Source organism: Podarcis vaucheri (assembly GCF_965113315.1).
Source record: "Podarcis vaucheri genome assembly, chromosome: 6".
Classification (NCBI taxonomy): Eukaryota; Metazoa; Chordata; class Lepidosauria; order Squamata; family Lacertidae; genus Podarcis; species Podarcis vaucheri.
The window spans coordinates 33,614,033-33,633,018 of NC_138764.1; the positions used below are offsets into that span (position 1 = coordinate 33,614,033).

The 18,986-nt window shown below is 41.4% G+C and overlaps 1 protein-coding gene across 6 annotated transcripts in view; it reads right to left on the reverse strand.

The window, feature by feature from the left end:
• Positions 1-18,986, reverse strand: part of CDC7 (cell division cycle 7) — a 28,875-nt gene that overhangs the window by 3,375 nt on the left and 6,514 nt on the right. For 4 of the 6 annotated variants that reach the window (XM_082227908.1, XM_082227909.1, XM_082227911.1 and 1 more), the window contains exons 2-11: positions 17,892-17,951; positions 16,981-17,067; positions 12,320-12,403; positions 10,596-10,731; positions 9,358-9,451; positions 9,129-9,271; positions 7,764-8,013; positions 5,974-6,069; positions 3,960-4,132; positions 2,522-2,604 (exon numbers count right to left, since the gene is read on the reverse strand). In XM_082227908.1, the coding sequence (XP_082084034.1) occupies positions 2,522-2,604; positions 3,960-4,132; positions 5,974-6,069; positions 7,764-8,013; positions 9,129-9,271; positions 9,358-9,451; positions 10,596-10,731; positions 12,320-12,403; positions 16,981-17,056 (1,135 nt within the window). In that variant the 5' untranslated portion in view covers positions 17,057-17,067; positions 17,892-17,951. Of the gene's footprint in view, positions 1-2,521; positions 2,605-3,959; positions 4,133-5,973; positions 6,070-7,763; positions 8,014-9,128; positions 9,272-9,357; positions 9,452-10,595; positions 10,732-12,319; positions 12,404-16,980; positions 17,068-17,891; positions 17,952-18,627; positions 18,708-18,986 lie in introns of those variants that run through there. The other 2 variants (XM_082227907.1, XM_082227912.1) reach the window with 2 other exon arrangements.

Below are 18,986 nucleotides of genomic sequence, written 5' to 3' on the forward strand. Positions count from 1 at the left end.
ATAGGATTGCCATATTTCAAAAAGTGAAAATCCAGAAACAAGAGTTGTTGAGCTTTTTATCACCAAAAAAACCCACCGACGTTTCTGAGCCAATTTAATGGAAAATCAGTAAAAATGACACTGCCAACATGGGCTGGTGTACATCCAGATTTTCCCGGACATTTTGCCGATTTACGCCTGGACACTGCTTCCAACTACAGTATTCCGGGTATGTCTGGGACATTCCAGACATATGGCAACCCTAACGTTATAGCTGTTTTTTTGCTTTTGTTAATCTCAGTAACAACTGCAGGTGCACTGAGCAAAACAAGACTCAAATAGATCCCTGAACTTAATCAGAAATGCTTTGAATTGGTCTGAGCCAAATCAGACTGTTTCATGAGGGACCACATTGGGGTCTCAACCGAATCTTGTGGTTGGTGCATACCTCTAAACCAAAGTTTTGCATGTATGGGCTGCTTTATTCACTTCAATGGAAAGGACAGTTCTGAACTCTTAAAGAGATGCTCCCACATAAATAGGAAATCACTTGAAAGCAAGAGCACATGGGATCCATTGCAATGGACAAAGTATATGCTCTAATTTGCCATGTCGTGCCATCAAGCTCTATGGGTACTATCTCAAGATAAGTATGTCTATGTCTCACTGACTTCAGTGAAAGAGAGCTAAAAGTACATGCTTACCAATGAAATCACGTCAATGGAACTCAAATGTGCTTAATTTTTGCTAGTGCTGTATTGCCATATGGTTACATCTGAAAAGCGAGATGAGCGCCGCATCCCATAGTCGCCTTTGACTGGACTTAACCATCCAGGGGTCCTTTACCTTCACGTCAAGCCACTGACATGCAAGGCGTGTTGGTGAAACATATATATTTATAAGGATGATCAACATCAAATGAAGAGGTGGAAAAAACTGGTGTGTCTTAAATAAACTGGGTTGGAATGGATTAGTTAGGGTTGCCATATTTTGAAAAGTGGAAATCCGGACACAAAGTTGTTGAGCTTTTCTTGGCAAGTTGTTGAGATATTTTGTGTGTGTGTGAAATCTATTTTAAAAAAATTAGTTTTTGAGCTATTTTTAATGGAATCTGTCAAAATCTACACCACTGCTAGACTGGGATTTGCTGAATTTCTGCTGGCAGGACTGAACTGGTAAGGGAAAGTCCTGGCTTCCCAAGCAAGGGAAGGTTCTGTTCTGGCTTCCCATGCCTACCCCCAAACCTTCCTAAATGCTTCTTTCTTGGGGCCCATCAGACTGTAGTTGAAGTAGTAAGGGTGCAGAGAAAAACCATTAAAAGCAAAACAAAAACAAACTCCTAGACTTCACAGACCTTGGCTCTTGCCTATTAAACGGGACTAATCTGGAAGGGCAGGATGTTTCTTCCCCTAGCAAGTCACTTGACCATGCCTTCCAGTCGTCATGAGCAGATTTCCATCTGCTTAAAAAGATTAAATATCTAATGTCAGCTTTTTCATGTAATCTTTTAAAAAATCTGCTGCAAGCGTATTACGTTAGTTATGCTTGCTCTAAAAAGAATACAAAGATGGATATGATCTCTCACAATCCCTGAAGAATAAGCAGGGGGGAGGGATTAAAAAATTCTTCGGCTGACGCAAAACCCTGTGTTGGAACTTTCTGCTCACTTTCCACCATTTAAAAGAGAAATGCTGCTAACTCCCAATATCATAGTAAATATCTATGTTCTTCTTCTTTGGCAATCACTTGTATTCCATGAATATAGTCTTAACAGTGTGTGTGTGTGTGTGTGTGTGTGTGTGTGTGTGTGTGTGTGTAAGTGAATGTGGAGGCCAATTCTGGATCCACATGTCCTTCCACAGTGGGGACATAAGTTTCCAGGTGAGAGCTGATAACAGTGAGGCTTCCTCCTTTTGGCTCATTTCTCCCTTTCGTTCTGAGTTTGTGCTTCTTCGAAGTCCATGACACTTTAGTAAAAGCTGTTCTCCAACTGGAGCACTTGCAGGCTAGTGTTTCCCAGTTGTCAGTGTTATATTATATTTTGGAGGCGTTTGCCTTGAGAGCGTCTTTAAGGCTCTTTTGTTGTCCACCGGTATTTCGCTTCCCATTCGTAAGTTGGGAACAGAGTAGTTGCTTTGGGAGACAATAATCAGACATCTGAACATGACCAGTCCAACAAAGTTGATGTTGAAGAGTCATTGATTCGACAATGGTGATCTTTCCAGTACGCTGACATTAATTCACCTGTCTTCCCAAGTGATATGTATAATTTTTCAAAGACACCGTTGATGGAATCTTTCAAGGAGTTGGAGATGGCGTTTATAATTGGTCCATGTTTCACAAGCATACAGTAAAGTTGGTAGTACAATAGCTATCTATGTTAGGTATACACCTAACTTGTTTTTATTTCAGGTAAGAAGCTTGGAATAAAGAAATGTGTTTTATAATAGCTTTTCTTTAGATAACAGTCCAACTATATAAAGTCTGGAAGACCTACAGTGGTATCTAGTGCATGGAAATATACATTTTTGTTATACTGCACCTGTAGTTTGATTCGGAAACTTGGTTAACACTTCTGGTGCTCTGAATCCTGGTGTACCAGCCCTTGGAGCAACCTGCTGGCGCCTTGGGGATTAAAACATGAAAAGCACATTTAGCAAATAACAGCACAGTTTGAGCTTTTAGGGGTCCGACAGTAAATAAACCAATCTCTATGGCTTTATGTGGTAAAGACTCTCCTCCTGCAAAAGAGGGGAGTGGTTGTGGGCGGGAGCCGGTTCCCGCCTCAAGCAGGGGGCGTTAGCCCCCTTGCCTCCTCTCACCTGGCTGGCGCACCACGCCCACGGGCAGGCACCCAACCAGGTGCCTCCGAAGGGGCGTGGACGGCAGCGTAAATCGCTGCTGTGCCAGCCACGCGGCCCTCACTCTAAGCCAATACCTTTTCACTTGCTGTAATCAATAAAGTTGTGGCCTTTTCTTGCCCATTAACCTTATATCACATGACCGTGTGTTTTCATTCCACTATGCGGGGATCGGGTCCTCGAACCACAACATGAGTAAGCATTTTGTAAAGTAATAGAATGCCACTCTCATTAATTCCCCCCGATGAGATGGCTGCAACACCTTTCAAATTTAGAACTGGAATCATATTCCTCCTGATACCAGAGACTGAGAGCTACGTCTGTGCAGGGGATTCGCAGCTAGCTACCACACCATGATCACAAGGAGTACGCTTATGCATGCAGATCCCATTCAATCTCAGATGGCTAGCAGGGCACAAAAGATCAAAAGTACATCGTCAACTGTTGCATGCTGCCAGCAGAGATCTTTGACATAGTTATATGACCTAGACCACTGGTCTCCAATTAGCAGAGTACAGAGGACCCCCTGTTTTTCAAACAGCCAAGTCATGAACCCCCTACTTTTGAAAATTTTGATATCACTATTGTAGTTTTTGTTACGTGAATGGTGCCATGCACCCCTTGAGTGGGCTATGCAGACCCCCTGGGGTCCACAAACCACCAACTGGGAACCACTGAACTAGACCCATTTACACGCCAAGGCATAACAACCGGCCCTCTGAACCTGTGACACTGCATTGTGCTTCCAACTCCAGTGAGTGTTCCATAACACTGGACCAGCTTTCTGGTGTGAGACACTGTGGAGATTGTGTCACAGAAGAGAGTTGAAACTTAAGAGGGATCAAGTGGTTTTCTGCAGCCTTGCACAGAGTGTTGACAGTATTATAAAGAAAACCCTCTGTAGAAAACATTTAAACAAATGCACTATGTCAGAATTTGTGGGTGCTGAAAATCTAGTTGTGAAAACGAACACCTGCATGAAATAGGCTGCCCAAAATGAGCTTTTGGAATATTTATCTGCTGTTGCATTGCAAAGATCTAATATTATCTTGTGCTTTACTAAACATGGATTAATTGGACAAATGTTTTTTCTTTAATCATTTGTTGCCAGCTAATTACCTTGAAAGACAAACACTGCAGACTCTATCTTTTGCATAACAGTCACAGGTCACGTTAGTTGGATAACTGCTGGCAGCTTTCTTCACTAAGCCATTAGTCACAGCTGAAGTTGTCTTCTTCTTCGCCAATAATTTTCTAGCTGCAATATCTGTCACCCTAGGCTGCTTTATGAGCTGCAATATAAATTATATTTTTTAAATCCAAGACACATTTAAACACAATTTTGACTCTAGCTGCCCTCAAAGACATAAAAGTTCTATTAGGTAGCATTTTTAAAGGCAGGTTGCCAAATTCAGACTAGCGAGCGATAAATCCCAATGGCTATTAAACCTAACAAGGTATTATAAGAATTCTAATTTAGTGGGTTTCAAGGAAAAGGTCTATTGTGTTAATATCTAGAATACGTTAATACAGTGGTACCTCAGGTTACATACGCTTCAGGTTACAGACTCCGCTAACCCAGAAATATTGCTTCAGGTTAAGAACTTTGCTTCAGGATGAGAACAGAAATTGTGCTCTGGCGGCGCGGCAGCAGCAGGAGGCTCCATTAGCTAAAGTAGTGCTTCAGGTTAAGAACAGTTTCAGGTTAAGTACGGACCTCTGGAACGAATTAAGTACTTAACCCGAGGTACCACTGTATTATAAAATTACAGAGATGTAAACTACAGGCCAGTATCTGAACAAAAGGTTAGTCAATTTTACACTAAAGAGTTTTATACAGGAACCAGGTGATGCTCAACAGAGGCTGCTGCCAAAACCAGAAATCCAATCTCAAGAACCATTGTCCCTCCATAATGTTCTATATTACCAGGTGCCAGTAGGGTGAGTAAACACATGACTTGGGAATTTACATGTTATGGGGAAAAGTAGGGGGAATTCAACACAAAGCTGCCATTTTATGGCCATCTGCTGTCAAATCTATTTCAGAACTATATCTGTGGCAAAGTTTTCTCATTGCTTTCAAAGGGACTTAAGTGTGACCAGCTTTTTCTGTGCTGGGTCATCATGCACCAACAGACAAAGACGAAAGGGGGAACTAATTCTCTCACAATTTACAAGACCTGTCATACCTCTTTGCTTAGAGGCAATTCTTATTCATTAGGTTAGCAGTTATTGAATATTATTCAACAGGAATATTGGTGCTCCTGTATTATCTCCAGTTGTCTACAAAATACCTCTCTCTCCTCACTTTTCAGGCCATCAAAGTGTGTCTAATGGCTAATGTTGATTAATTAAATAATAATAAATAATAATAATAATAATACTTTTATTATTTATACCCTGTCCCTGTGGCTGGGTTTTCCCAGCCACTCTGGGCAGCTCCCAACAGAATATTAAAAACATGATAAAACATCAAACATTAAAAACTTCCCTAAACCGGGCTGTCTTCAGATGTCTTCCAAAACTCAGATAGTTGGTTTATTTCTTTGACATCTGATGGGAGGGTGTTCCACATGGCAGGCGCCACTACCAAGAAGGCCCTGTTGAGCCATGTGGACGACACACATGATAATCAAACTGTATGTGGTCTAGTAACTTTTGTATACTCAATTGCAAGACTGTTCTACTGCAGAGTAAAAACATTCCTGACAAAGTTGTCCAATTCAGTTCAGTGGATCTGCGCTACATTGTATCTGCGTCATGTCTAGCAAAGCAGAGCAGAATTATTATTAGACCTTTCGCCTCTGTATTAAAGGGCACTCACAAAATACCATTTCACATGCCTGATCGTTCTTAGCTAGACGAGTACATTGCTTGAACAACAACAAAGCTACAAAGAAGAAAAGGTTCAGATGAGAAGACACGCATGTTGCAAGCACACCCACTGGCTTTCAAGCGGTTCGGGTAAAAACCACCAGCACAGTAATACAAAATAGGCATTGTGCCAACAAGCGCAGTTCACATTCCTCATCTGCCTAGCAAACTTGACCTATGTAGTCTTAAAAAATGATAAACACTGAACGTGCTGCTGAATATGCAGTTGATTTATCTGTGGTTAACCAGCAATGCTTACTTTAACTGTGGAATTGTCTTGAGATGCAGAACTGCGGACATTGAAATTCCTCTCCCCAAAGACAGAGCGTTGAACATGAAGGCTCTCAGGCCCCTCCTGCAGTGTCAAAAAGAAGACAATAAGGATTCCATCTTTAACACACAGTCAATTGTGGCATGGCTTTTAAAAAGCGCAAAAACAAAAAGCTGCATATAAGCTGTCTCATAGGACTAATTTACTGCAAAGAGAACACAGTCTAGGGTGAATGCTAACTCATCCAGATTCACGGTAGTCCTCCAGCAAGATTCAGCTGGGTAATGCTATGGGTAAGGATACACTTTCAAAATTCTGATAAATGACTTCAGAATGTCCTGACCATTTGGAGAAAGGAGGCCGAATTTTATGCCGAGAAATATTACTGTTGAGATAATGGAGCTAAACTATAAATCTAAAAATTTAATCTAACATGGTGACAGAATTAGCCCTCTGCAGGGGAGAAGAAAATTCATTTGGGGAATGAATCAACTTTCTAACTGGCATGTAAATTCTCCTTATATGGAGATGCTCAGTCAGTTAAAAGGGCTTAGCAACACTAAACACACAACGGCCCTGACTTTCTGATTTCCTAACACTGCATTTGTGGTTTTATACATGGATACATTTTGACCCCCACCCCCACCCCACTTGCTCAATCTACTGAACTAACAGATAAGGGTTGATTCCCCCACCACTGTCATCAGTTCAGGGACAGAAGAAAGTTACCTAAATCGAAACATTCAGTATCATTCATAAATATCAGCTTGCACATTAGGGGCTTACAGTAGAATCCTAAACACGTCTACTCAGAAGTGAGTCCTAATGAATTCAATGCAACTCCCAGGTTAGGTCGGACTAGGATTTCAGCATTAGGAATTTTTTATTATCCTACGTATACTTGCTTGGGAGTAAACCACTTTAAACTCAAGAGCACTTACTTATGAGTAAACTTGCTTAGGACTGTATTGTAGCAAACCATGGCAATTAAGAGCATTAAAAAGCAGATCTACCCACAAAGTTCTCTTAAAAATAATCTTAGTAAGATTATTTCTAACCTTAGACCCTGATTTTGAAAACAGTTTAGGATAACTGATCTGAAATAATACATACAAGGCTACAAGGAAATTCTAATAAAATGTAACCTGGAAAATTCATCCTCCTGCTCTAATTTACACTGACTGAATAAGCAGCAAGATAGTTAAACATATCAAAGGCCAGCTTATTCAGAGTTAGTTTATTGACTGAAGATGGGACCTGGGATTGGCATCTGAGCACAGGTGTACTCTTGTCATATCTAATGAATCTTATCATGCCTATGTACAGCCTTCCCACCATTCTTAAATGGCAAGAAGCTACAAGTGATTACAGCTCTCCAATGTGCACATGCAGTTAAGAGAGAGCGAGAGAGAGTGTGTCACCTGTTCATAGCATACACTCAGTCAAATGTTGTGCACCTGACTGCGGAAAGGTGTTTGTGACAGCAAGAACCAGCCCCATAATTTTAGTCATTCCTGCAATAGCTAGTCTGGAATACAATCTCTTGGGCAAGGCCCTCACACAAAAGTTGTGCAAAAACCACTGCCGCACAGAAACAAATTCCTATTTTGTAAGTTCTATGGGTTGGTTTTTTTTTTGTTTTTTTAAATTCTTTACATAAGCACAAAGATTTCAAAAAAGGAGACTGAAGTTTCATTTTGGTACTACATCTCCCCCTGGTGGATGAAGCGGCTCATTAAACGAATTCACGCAACAAAGTTAAGGAAGAAGCACAGAACCTTTCTTTTCTGTCCTTGTTTAATCTGTGTTTGGGAAAGGGAACAAGGCCTTTTATTAGCCGTTCTTGCAGCTGGCTGACGAACTAGCTGCCTAGGTGCTCTAGCAGTAACTGAAACCTGGGTTCCCAAAGTTATCTGAGGCTTATTCCATGCACAACTTTCCTGCTGGGCTTCCGACTGGATAACTTTGAGAAGTTCTATTTTTGTGTCAGGAGTTCCTTGCGCCAAACCAAAGTCGACCAGGGCATACCTAAAAGACAATTTGAGAACACACAATTTGTAAACGATTTAATACATACCTCAGTTGCAATAGTGTTGTGTTAGAACCCCATGAGCTATAGCTGCTATCCTGAAGGAAGCTTGGTTGTGCTATAGAAGCATGTAAAAGGGGTGTGGCCTGCATTCCTGTGTTCCAAGGATTTTAACACTTTTTTTAAAGTGCACATAATTTGGCTCCTTAATTTGAACAAGGGAGCCCTCTCCGTTTTGACAAGGTGCATTATCTAGACTAGAGAAAACTACTAAAGAAAAGCAGGAAGCAGCAAACCCTCAACAGAGGCTATAGTAAAATATATATATGTACAAGAGAGAGACATTGCACACACTTTTGTAAAGTAAGAAAATCTTTAATAAAAAAGCAACCATTAAAAAAAAACAGAGGCTATAGTAGCCTCTCTCTCACTGACTAGGGTGGGAAGCACCCCAGCATGGTCTTATATCCTACAGAAGATGTGACAAATATATATTTCAGACCCAATGTGAGAGCCTCCTTTGACAAATACAGTGGTTAAGTACTAATTCGTTCCGGAGGTCCATTCTTAACCTGAAACTGTTCTTAACCAGAAGCAGGTTCCAGACCAGTATTTGCCGCATCTAGTGGTTTTCGGGGAAAGTAGTGAAAGAGTTAAATATGTTCTGCTGTTTCTCTGCTGAACACCCTCCCCCCCAACCCAAAGTTTTATAAGTACAGTAGTACCTTGGGTTACATACGCTTCAGGTTACATACGCTTCAGGTTACAGACTCCGCTAACCCAGAAATAGTACCTCGGGTTAAGAACTTTGCTTCAGGATGAGAACAGAAATCGTGCTCCGGCGGCGTGGCAGCAGCGGGAGGCCCCATTAGCTAAAGTGGTGCTGGTCTGGAACCTGGCCTGACAGGCAGTAACGCATTGTCTCTCCCATTGTAAAATATGCTATACTTTTGCCTGCTGCTTAGCAGCAGATCACAGCCCTGTGCTTGTCACTGAACATCTAGTATAGCCTTTACATGGCATACTGCTGGACACTAGGAAATGGCAGTTTGTTACGCTTAAGAAATGTATTCCTACAGAAGATCATAACAGTGTCAAACTTGAGCAGACGTACCGTTTCATTTGCCTGTTGTACAAGAAGTTACTGGGTTTGACATCACGGTGAACAATGCCAAAGTAATGAATACGCTTCAAAGCTTTGAAGAGATTAAACATATAATCTCTTACTTCTTCAAAGGACAGAGAGTTCAAGATGTCCTGTAAGAATGCCAGAATAAATAATTGTGCAGCAACTTGCAATTAAGCGTGTTTAGTTCCTATAACAGAAGGGATTTGTAACTCACCAAAAAGGATTCGTGTTCCAGGTATGGCATAACAATAACCACATGATCGTTTTTTCTAAAACAGTACCTAACTCCCATGACATTATCTTGTCCCCTACAAGGAAAAAACACACACGAATCCTCTCATTAAGTCCATGCATTCAACATTTGCTAGCATTATTCTCTCTCTATACTCCAATTCTTAAAACCTTTTAGAAAATTCTTAAAACCATTTAGAAACAGTTATATCTAACACTTAGTTACTAATCAGTAAAGGTAAAGGTAAAGGGACCCCTGACCATTAGGTCCAGTCGTGGCCGACTCTGGGGTTGCGGCGCTCATCTTGCTTTATTGGCCAAGGGAGCCGGCGTACAGCTTCTGGGTCATGTGGCCAGCATGACTAAGCCGCTTCTGGCAAACCAGAGCAGCACACGGAAATGCCGTTTACCTTTCCGCCGGAGCAGTACCTATTTATCTACTTGCACTTTGACGTGCTTTCAAACTGATAGGTTGGCAGGAGCAGGGACCGAGCAACGGGAGCTCACCCCTTCGCGGGGATTTGAACCGCCGACTTTCTGATCAGCAAATCCTAGGCTCTGTGGTTTAACCCACAGCACCACCCGTGTCCCAACTAATCAGTACATAGGGCTATATGTATGCTATGACTCAGAAAGAGTGCAGAATGCCATATTAGATGGATGTCAACATTCACTCCCCTTGAGGTAGGGCACAAATTTAAAATAATGTAATTGTAGCTCTGAAGATGGGCTTGGACAGTTATGTGGGCAATGCTGTGTTAGGAGTAGAGTTTTCCTGTGTTAGGAGTAGCATTGGCATACAGTGCCCAATATATCACCTCGTCATGGCAAGCAGAAATAAAAATGGTGATGCAAATTAAAGTGAATTTCAGCACGAACTGTGTAAACAAAGTGAGTCATGCAATACAAGCATTTTCAAAATTACAGAACCTTGATTTTTGAAGGAGTAGGATTTACGATAGTTTGCATTAGCAGTTTCCCTCCCCTTAAATGGCACACTAAAAAAACGCAACAGCCCTACATCGTAACATACTTCTCTGGAAAACTGATTACTTTATGAGCCACATTTGATGTGTTGTGAGCATGGGCCCACCACATTATTAAAATTTCAATAATGTTCCTCTACAGGTGGGCTTCCTCAGATCATATAGGGCCATGTGATTGGGCTTCAAAAACCGATTCTCCTGTAAATTTAAGAACTTGGTACATTTCTGAACCTACCCTGCTATTATAAGACACTGAAGTTCAGCAGCAATTCGTACAGGATGACTGGTAGGAATCAAATGCTTCAAAGCCACTTTTTCTTCATGGCCTCCTCGTAGCTGGGCTATGGCCAGGTAAACAGAACTAAACGTACCTACAAAAAGGCAAAATTTCTTTAGTATACACTGAACTTTCTTGAGCTACAAGAAAAAGCAAATTTCTTATAAAGCAGATCTGCTTCCATGCTGACAGTCCACAGTTTCATAAAGCTACAACTGGGGTACATAATCATGAGAGCAGCGGTATTTAGAGACAAGGCTTTGTGAATGTTGAGCTGTTAGGGGAACAAGGAGAAAATAATATAGAGTTCTGTTTTAAGTGAATAGTTACATTTTGAATAAAGGTATTTCAGAAATTCAGAGCGATCATTAAAAAGGAATACCATCTGAAAAGACTGAATAATTTATCTGTTGGGTTAAATGTGACAAGAGATTCTCAAGCCTGGCAAAAGCTTTACAAGAATCTTCAAAGGGAGTATCTTGTGGAGAGGTAAAAAAAGGTCTTTTCTTATAAAAATAGATAAATAAAGTATACTATATGCTCAGTCCATTTGACACATTTGTGTAGTCCAAAGCATTTATTATAGCTTACAGGAAACTAGGCTTAGAAACCTCTGCATGACTGGAGATTCTGATATCAGAAAGTTCCCAATTGTGGGGAGGTTTCTAAGCACCAGGAAAGTCAGGAGTGGAGCACACCAGGACTACTGAGTGTGGGGACAGCACACACACAATTTCTACACACTTTACACCTTCAAAGGTACCACTCCAGCAAAATATGTATGTTGACATCAGTTGCGGATTGAATTGGTAGCACAAAGCAGTTAGGTTGCCAGACAACTGTCCCTCTCCTATATCCAGCACCTGTTGACTAAGTAATTGAGAGCTAGAAGACATACTTATCAATCAGAGGAACCAAGATACTCCCACATCCCTCCAGAGTTGTTGGCACTTCCTCTTCCCCATGCTCATCTAAAGCACACCTTTCTCAACCTGTGGGTCTCCAGATGTTGTTGAACTACAACTCCCATCACCTCTAGCTAGCAAGGCCAGAGCTCAGGGATGATGTGAGTTGTAGTCCAACAACATCTGGGAACCCAAAGGGATCTTTTTTAGCAGAAGCAGCAGAAGATAAGGGAGGACATCTAAACAGAATACTGGGGAAGGTTCCAAACAAGCAACCATTCACACATCCTGTTGCTGCTGCTGGATAATGTGAAAAATGATAGCAGGAATGGAGCTGGATACTTTGCAACCATATGAATTTTTCCAGACATTCTTCTCATGGAACAAGCATTAGGAAAACCATGTGGTCTGGCCCTCAAAAATGGCAGATGAAATGCTTAAGCCTGTTTCTGGACCATAGCACCTCCAACTGCAAGTGGAGGCTTACACGGGCTCACACGTGGCTGAATACTCCATGAAAAAGATTCCCTGCATACAGGGAACTTTTCTGTATGAATAAGGATTCAGTCACACAGGCTCCCACCTGCAGCCTAAAATGGACAGACCGGGTGGCATTCAACTAAGTTGTATTTGGAGTACATCTACTGAAATTAATGAACATGACCAAGTTGGGTCTCTTAATTTCAAGTCTGAATAAAACGTAGTTGAATACCACCCAGAAGGACAGGTTAAGCAACATTTTCTCGGATAAAAAGCAAGAATTATCATGATTATTACCTTCGCCAATTTTCCCTTTAATTCTGAACACATTTGCAAGCTGTGGTACTGCTTGATAAAGTTGTTCAATATCTGTACTTGCTCCTGTTGAGAAATTAAAAAAAAACTTTCGGATTAATATGTTACATATCATTATTGCAAAGTGAACACTTCAATAGTGAAATTAAATATTAGTATAAACCATCTTAGTCCTAAACAGCCCAATACTGCAAATAACACCAATGTTTCGCAACAAATGTAACTGATCTGTAGAAAATGCAACCTGAAGAGGCTATGCATGTGCATTGTAAACGAGGAAAATCTTTAATAATAAATTAAAGTAAATAAATAAATAAATGAAAAGTCTCCCATGGATTATATGGATACGTGACTTTCTCTTAAAAATAAATAAAACCATTACAACACTTCCACTACATGCACATTCCATTGGAATACTCATCACACAGAACAAGAATGTCAGTGGCTGACATCTGAAAATAAGTGGCCAGTTCTCTTCTAGCAGCACAGCTCAAGGCACATGCTATATGCCTCCCGTGATGACAGGAGAGGCAGGAACACGAAACCTTCCTCTGGCATGCAGAACAAACAGTAATAATATTAATGCACAGCGCAATCCTAAACAGATTTACAAACAAGAAAGACCAGAGTTCAACAGGGCTAAGTGCCAACAGGCAGGAACCCTGACTGGGCAGCAGCAACAGCACACTGGCTGGCTGGAAGGTTCAGGGCATGCACATCACTGTTCCAGTCTGTGGTTGCCTGATGCCATAAAATGATAGCAATGGGGCAGCTTGCGCCCTCCCTGTTTTGGGTTTACTGCTGGCAATACCTGCTTCCCAATTCAGCAGGTGGGAGTGGGGAACTCCAATGCCAGCAGAGAATGGTGTGCTGGGAAGAGAGACACCTCTACCTAATTCCAGCCGAGCCCAGTGCTAAGTGGCCTTTGATCACAGCCTACGCGCACACAGGACCGTACTCTTAGTGAGCTCCACTTGACCGTAGATAGAAACACCATAGCATACTTTACTCAATGAGTACTCATGGCACCCACTTGCTATATAGTTCACACAAAAATACCATTAGTTAGGAGTTTGCTATTGTTCAATAAAGCGGTAGAGAAAATAGCAAACCCTTTGCAAGCTACAAATAGCGTCAATTAAGTTTTAGGAAAGACAGGACAGGAACGCAATGGAGTGTTAATTACATCCATTCAGTACACGCATTTGAGCTTCATTTTTCCTCCAAAGAGTGAATCAATGTTTAAGATTATTTTTTCTATAGTCTGATTAGAACTAATCGCTTAAGAACCTACAGCTGGGTCCCCAATGTGGCACCTATTGGCACCATAGCACCCCAAGAGTTCTCCCTTGGTGTCTTGCCAAGGCCCACTGCGCCTCCCATTTTTTTACGTTTTTAAACTGAGATTATTTGGGGACAGGCTTCAGGCCTTTTCTGTCTACATTTCATTTGCTCTGTATGTGAGGATGAGGGTTATACCACTTTTTCTTTTTTTGCCTTCTCACCTTGCATTGCAATAGTCTATATTCCAATGATATACTATTGTGCTTTGGTCCAAAATAGTAAAGGTAAAGGTAAAGGTACCCCTGCCCGAACGGGCCAGTCTTGACAGACTCTGGGGTTTGTGCGCCCATCTCACATCTATAGGTCGGGGGCCAGCGCTGTCCGGAGACACTTCCGGGTCACGTGGCCAGCGTGACAAAGCTGCATCTGGCGAGCCAGCGCAGCACACGGAACGCCGTTTACCTTCCCGCTGGTAAGCGGTACCTATTTATCTACTTGCACCCGGGGGTGCTTTCGAACTGCTAGGTTGGCAGGCGCTGGGACCTAACAACGGGAGCGCACCCCGCCGCGGGGATTCGAACCGCCGACCTTTCGATCGGCAAGCCCTAGGCGCTGAGGCTTTTACCCACAGCGCCACCCGCGTCCCTTTTGGTCCAAAATAGCAGGGTGCAATGGCAACAACTGTTTTCTCTGCACTTCTATGAGCTATCAGGTTGGTAGATCAGGTTACACTAAACAACATCTCTATCATCTATGTTACCAGCACACAACAAACTAAGCATCAAAGGATGTCAAGGACCAGACTATGTCAATCACTAAAAATATTTCCTAGAGACAAAAGGTGGGCTTGGAAACAAAGCAGGCAGCAGATTTGCACTATTACCTAGAGCTGTTGAATTCAAAAGCTAATTCAAAAGTCACTGCTTTTCATACTCTTTATCACTAGATGGCATGGCAAGGATGTTATATTGCATTTTCTGCAAAAACCAAGGCAACACAAATAAGGTACCCTAATTCTGTTAGACAACTGTTCTGTATTACATGGCTGTTCTCTGTAACACAATTAGAGCAGGCTAACCTGTGACCCTTCCTATGCTGTTGGACTACAAAATCCATCATCCCTGTCCATTGGCCATGCTGGCTGAGACTGATGTTGTCCAACAACATTAGAACAGCCTTGCTCGACCAGGCCATTAGCCCACCAAGTCCAGCATCCTGTACTCACAGTGGCCAACCAAGTGCCGTGGGAAGCCTGCAAACAGGACCCTGAGCACAACAGCACTCTCGCCTCCTGCTGTTTCCAGCAACTGGTATTCAGAAGCATACTGGCTCCGAACAGGAAGGCAGAGTGGGGCCATCAACAGCCTTAAAGGCCATCCATAAAAGCCTCCTTGAAAATCCTCCTTAAAAGCCATCCAAGTTGGTGGCCATCATTGCCTCTTGTGGGACCAACTTCCATACTTTTTGACTATACGCTGTACTTGCTTTCCTCATTCTGAACCTTCCAATAAATATACCGATTCATTTGATGTCCATGAGTTCAAGTGTTACGAGGGAGAAACACTTTTCTCTGTCCTTTCTCCAGCCATGCATAATGTTATATATTTCTATCATGTCACCTCTTACTTGACTTTTCGCTCAACTAAGAAGCCCCAAATGCGGTCACCTTTCCTCATAGGGCAGTTGCTCCAGCCTCTTGATCATTTTGATTAATTTGCTACTCTTGGAGGGCCACAGATTAGCCACTCCTGGACTTGACATTACTCTTTCTAAAGCTTAGATAAATGCTGTTACCCTGTTATCTTACTTTCATACTGTTATTTTACAAAGGGCTGTTGGTGTCATACCAATAGAGTTAAATGAAAAAAATATCTGAAATAAAAATATACATATACTTACTATCTATCTATCTATCTTATTATTATTATTTTATTATTATTATTAAGGACACGGGTGGCACTGTGGTCTAAACCACTGAGCCTCTTGGGCTTGCCGATGAGAAGGTCATCAGTTTGAATCCATACAATGGGGTGAGCTCCCATTGCTCTGTCCCAACCCCTGCCAACCTAGCAGTTTGAAAGCACACCAGTGCAAGTAGATATACAGGTACCGCTGCAGTGGGAAGATAAACGGTGTTTCCGTGCACTCTGGCACTTGTCACAGTGTCCTGTTGTGCCAGAAGTGGTTTAGTCATGCTGGCTACATGATCCCAAAAAAGCTGTCTGCAAACAAATGCCTGCTCCCTCGGCCTGAAAAGTGAGATGAGTGTCGTACCCAATTGTCGCCTTTGACTGGACTTAACCATTCAGGGGTCCTTTACCATACCTTTTTACCTTTACCTATAATTTTGGTAAAATATGCTTTCATCTGTGAACCACTTGAGTGTCACTGAATTATACTTAACCAGCTGAAAGCTATTGAAAGTTGTTTATAAATGCAGTGTTCCTGTTCTGAGGCTTAGCATGCTGCAATGCACAGCTCTTTTCCACAACAAATCTATTTTTGATAAGCCAGGCTAATCCCAACCCACTTCAAAAGATACCACACACATTACATCTTCAGCTGCAGGACAATGTACACACTTTTCGCATCTGCTCCCCCTTAAAGGACAGCTTACTCAGTTGCCTGGCACTAGAGCCACCGGGCAGTCTCTCATGCTGTTATGAAGTACACTTTTTATCCTCTGTTGGGCTGCTGCAAGCCATGTCCACAATTACTCCTCACGCCCCACAAAATTGTGAGTTAAAGCTAGGGGCCAGGATCCAAAGAACCATAAACCTACATCTGTTATGTGAGCCCAAAGGGGTTTTAGACTTGCATTTCTCTACCAACATCCCTCTATTCACTTGCTTTAAAGCAAATTGCTTTTGAAACTGAGGGGCATTTCAGAAAGAGGTTTGTGATATAGGGATCAGTTGTTCACCATCAGAAAACCAGGCAGGTGAGTGTAAGCCCCTTGCATGATCCCAAGCAGTTTCCTGGATCCTAGCCATAAAAACCTAACAAAACTCTCTCTCTTTAACCTCCACACAGCTCTCGTCTAGCTTGAATGAGATCAATTATTTAAGGAAAAACAAGTTTGGCTGGAATTCAAAACAAGAATAAACCTGTACATATGAAGCAACCAAGTACATCAAATGTCCAACTTCTTTCTGCTACAAGTTCCTCTCCAATAGCATTCACCAGATCACTTCTTGGCTCTGATAAAGTTAACATCCATTTATCATCTTAAGAGAACCTAGCAATCATTGCACAAACTAGGATGCAAATGTGCAACAATATGAAGACAGGAACAGGGAACGGACAGGGGAATTAGTGATAATATTGCAGAGAACGTTAAGATGTGTGACAATGTATACCTGACAGTTTCTTGCTGTGGTCGTATTTCATACGAGAGTCTTCACAATGCAAGGGAGGGTGTTCATCTGCATCCATCACAAAACTACCTGTAAGCAAATAGGGAAGCAATGATAACGAAGAATAAGCAAGAATAAGCAAGCTAGGCTTCGGAGGACTAAACAGTTTTAAACACGTCTAGTCTCTTCCAGCTGTATAAAGAACAGTGATGTTGTATGAGAATGAACGTTGGATAGTCTGTACTGTACAGTCTGATCCTATGCATCAGAAGTCCCCATGAGGTCAGTAAGATTTACTATAAAGCGTGCATAAGACTTTAAAACTGACAGTCCTTAATGAATATGGAAATATATTTGCTTTTCTATTCAACAGTAATTAAAGAGATATTAGGAATCAAACTTTTAACCAATTATCAGAAAGTATTGGCCAAATGTTGATTTTTCATAAGGATAACAAGCAATGCACACCAAATTTTGAAGAGCCTATTGAAGAGCTTCCCCACCCTACTAGCTAAATATAGTTTTAAAATCACATTAGGAGACATTAATGGAAAATATGCAAGTAATAAAAATCCACAAAATGGTCAGATTCTAAGCTATGACGTGCATTAACAGCTGTATGTACACAAGAATTCTTCCAAGGGTAGAATTTATTTCCCACATTTTAACTTCCTTCAAAATGTCAAGTAGATGTCACCCTAAATGTCTGAGTAGTGTTTGCAATTATCCATTTCATTTAACACCTCCAATTAGGGTGGAATTGAGAAGCTGATCCTGAAAATACGTGCTATTTTTATTTAAGTATGCACATGCACAAAAAGCTCAAAATTGCACTTTAGGAAATATTGTTAACAGAAAGCTGCCAATTACTCAAAATCCCCACAGATAACCACAAATCTCTTTTAACTACGTACCCTCACATTGGGGTGTTCAGACCATGTACCTTTCACAGGATGTTCTCGTGTCTTGATAACCTATAACACATTAAAAGGTATTAAAGACAGTGATGTGCAGGCATTGAGAAGATTAAAAGGCCACGTGGCAACCATTTTCAAAATATCTGAAGGGTTGTCATGCAGGTCAGCAAGGCAGTAGCTTCAGACAATTCACTGGAACCTATCTATTGGGAATGGCATAGTTGCATCCTGCTCTGCGGATTCTGCATTGTGCTGGACTAGATAATGCCAAACATCCCTTCCATCTCTTAAGATCCTATGTTTGAAAACAGCAGGCTATCCTGTTCATTATCTAATCACTTACAGCGGTTACAGTGCTACCTCTGTTTACAGACGCTTCAGGTTACAAGACTCCGCTAACCCAGAAATAGTACCTCCGGTTAAGAACTTTGCTTCAGGATGAGAACAGAAATCGCCCCGCGGCAGCAGGCCCCATTAGCTAAAGTGGTGCTTCAGGTTAAGAACAGTTTCAGGTTAAGAGCAGACCTCCAGAACGAATTAAGTGCTTAACCCGAGGTACTACTGTAATTCCATATGCTTCAAAGGAAGAATTTTACTAGCATAGAACACTGCTATAGCACTCCATTCCTATATTGATGAATAACTGGATTTGTTTTTAACAATAGTATTAAAACATTATTGTTTGTGGATAATGAATGTCTCAGGAAGCATATGATGAAACAAATTCCTTTACCTTTCATTCTACATACAGCTCAGACCCCATCACCTGGAAAGCATCACTACCCAACAGCCATTGGGAAGATTTTATGCAATCACTTGATGGGCTCAGTTGATATACTAGTAGTCAAGCGATTACATCACAAAGGACATTATCTTAACTGTTAATAAAAGACACACTGAGTTGAATCCAGCTGTCAAGAGTAGGACTCACTTTGACATTTCATTTAATCAGAGGACTTCTTGTTAGTCCCATTGATTTCAATTAGTGTACTCAAGAGTATGACTTCAACCCTTGATATCTGAAGATTGCATTTTTATATACAATGGGTCTATCTTTTTTAAAAAATGACTTTTAGATACTGATGGACTTTA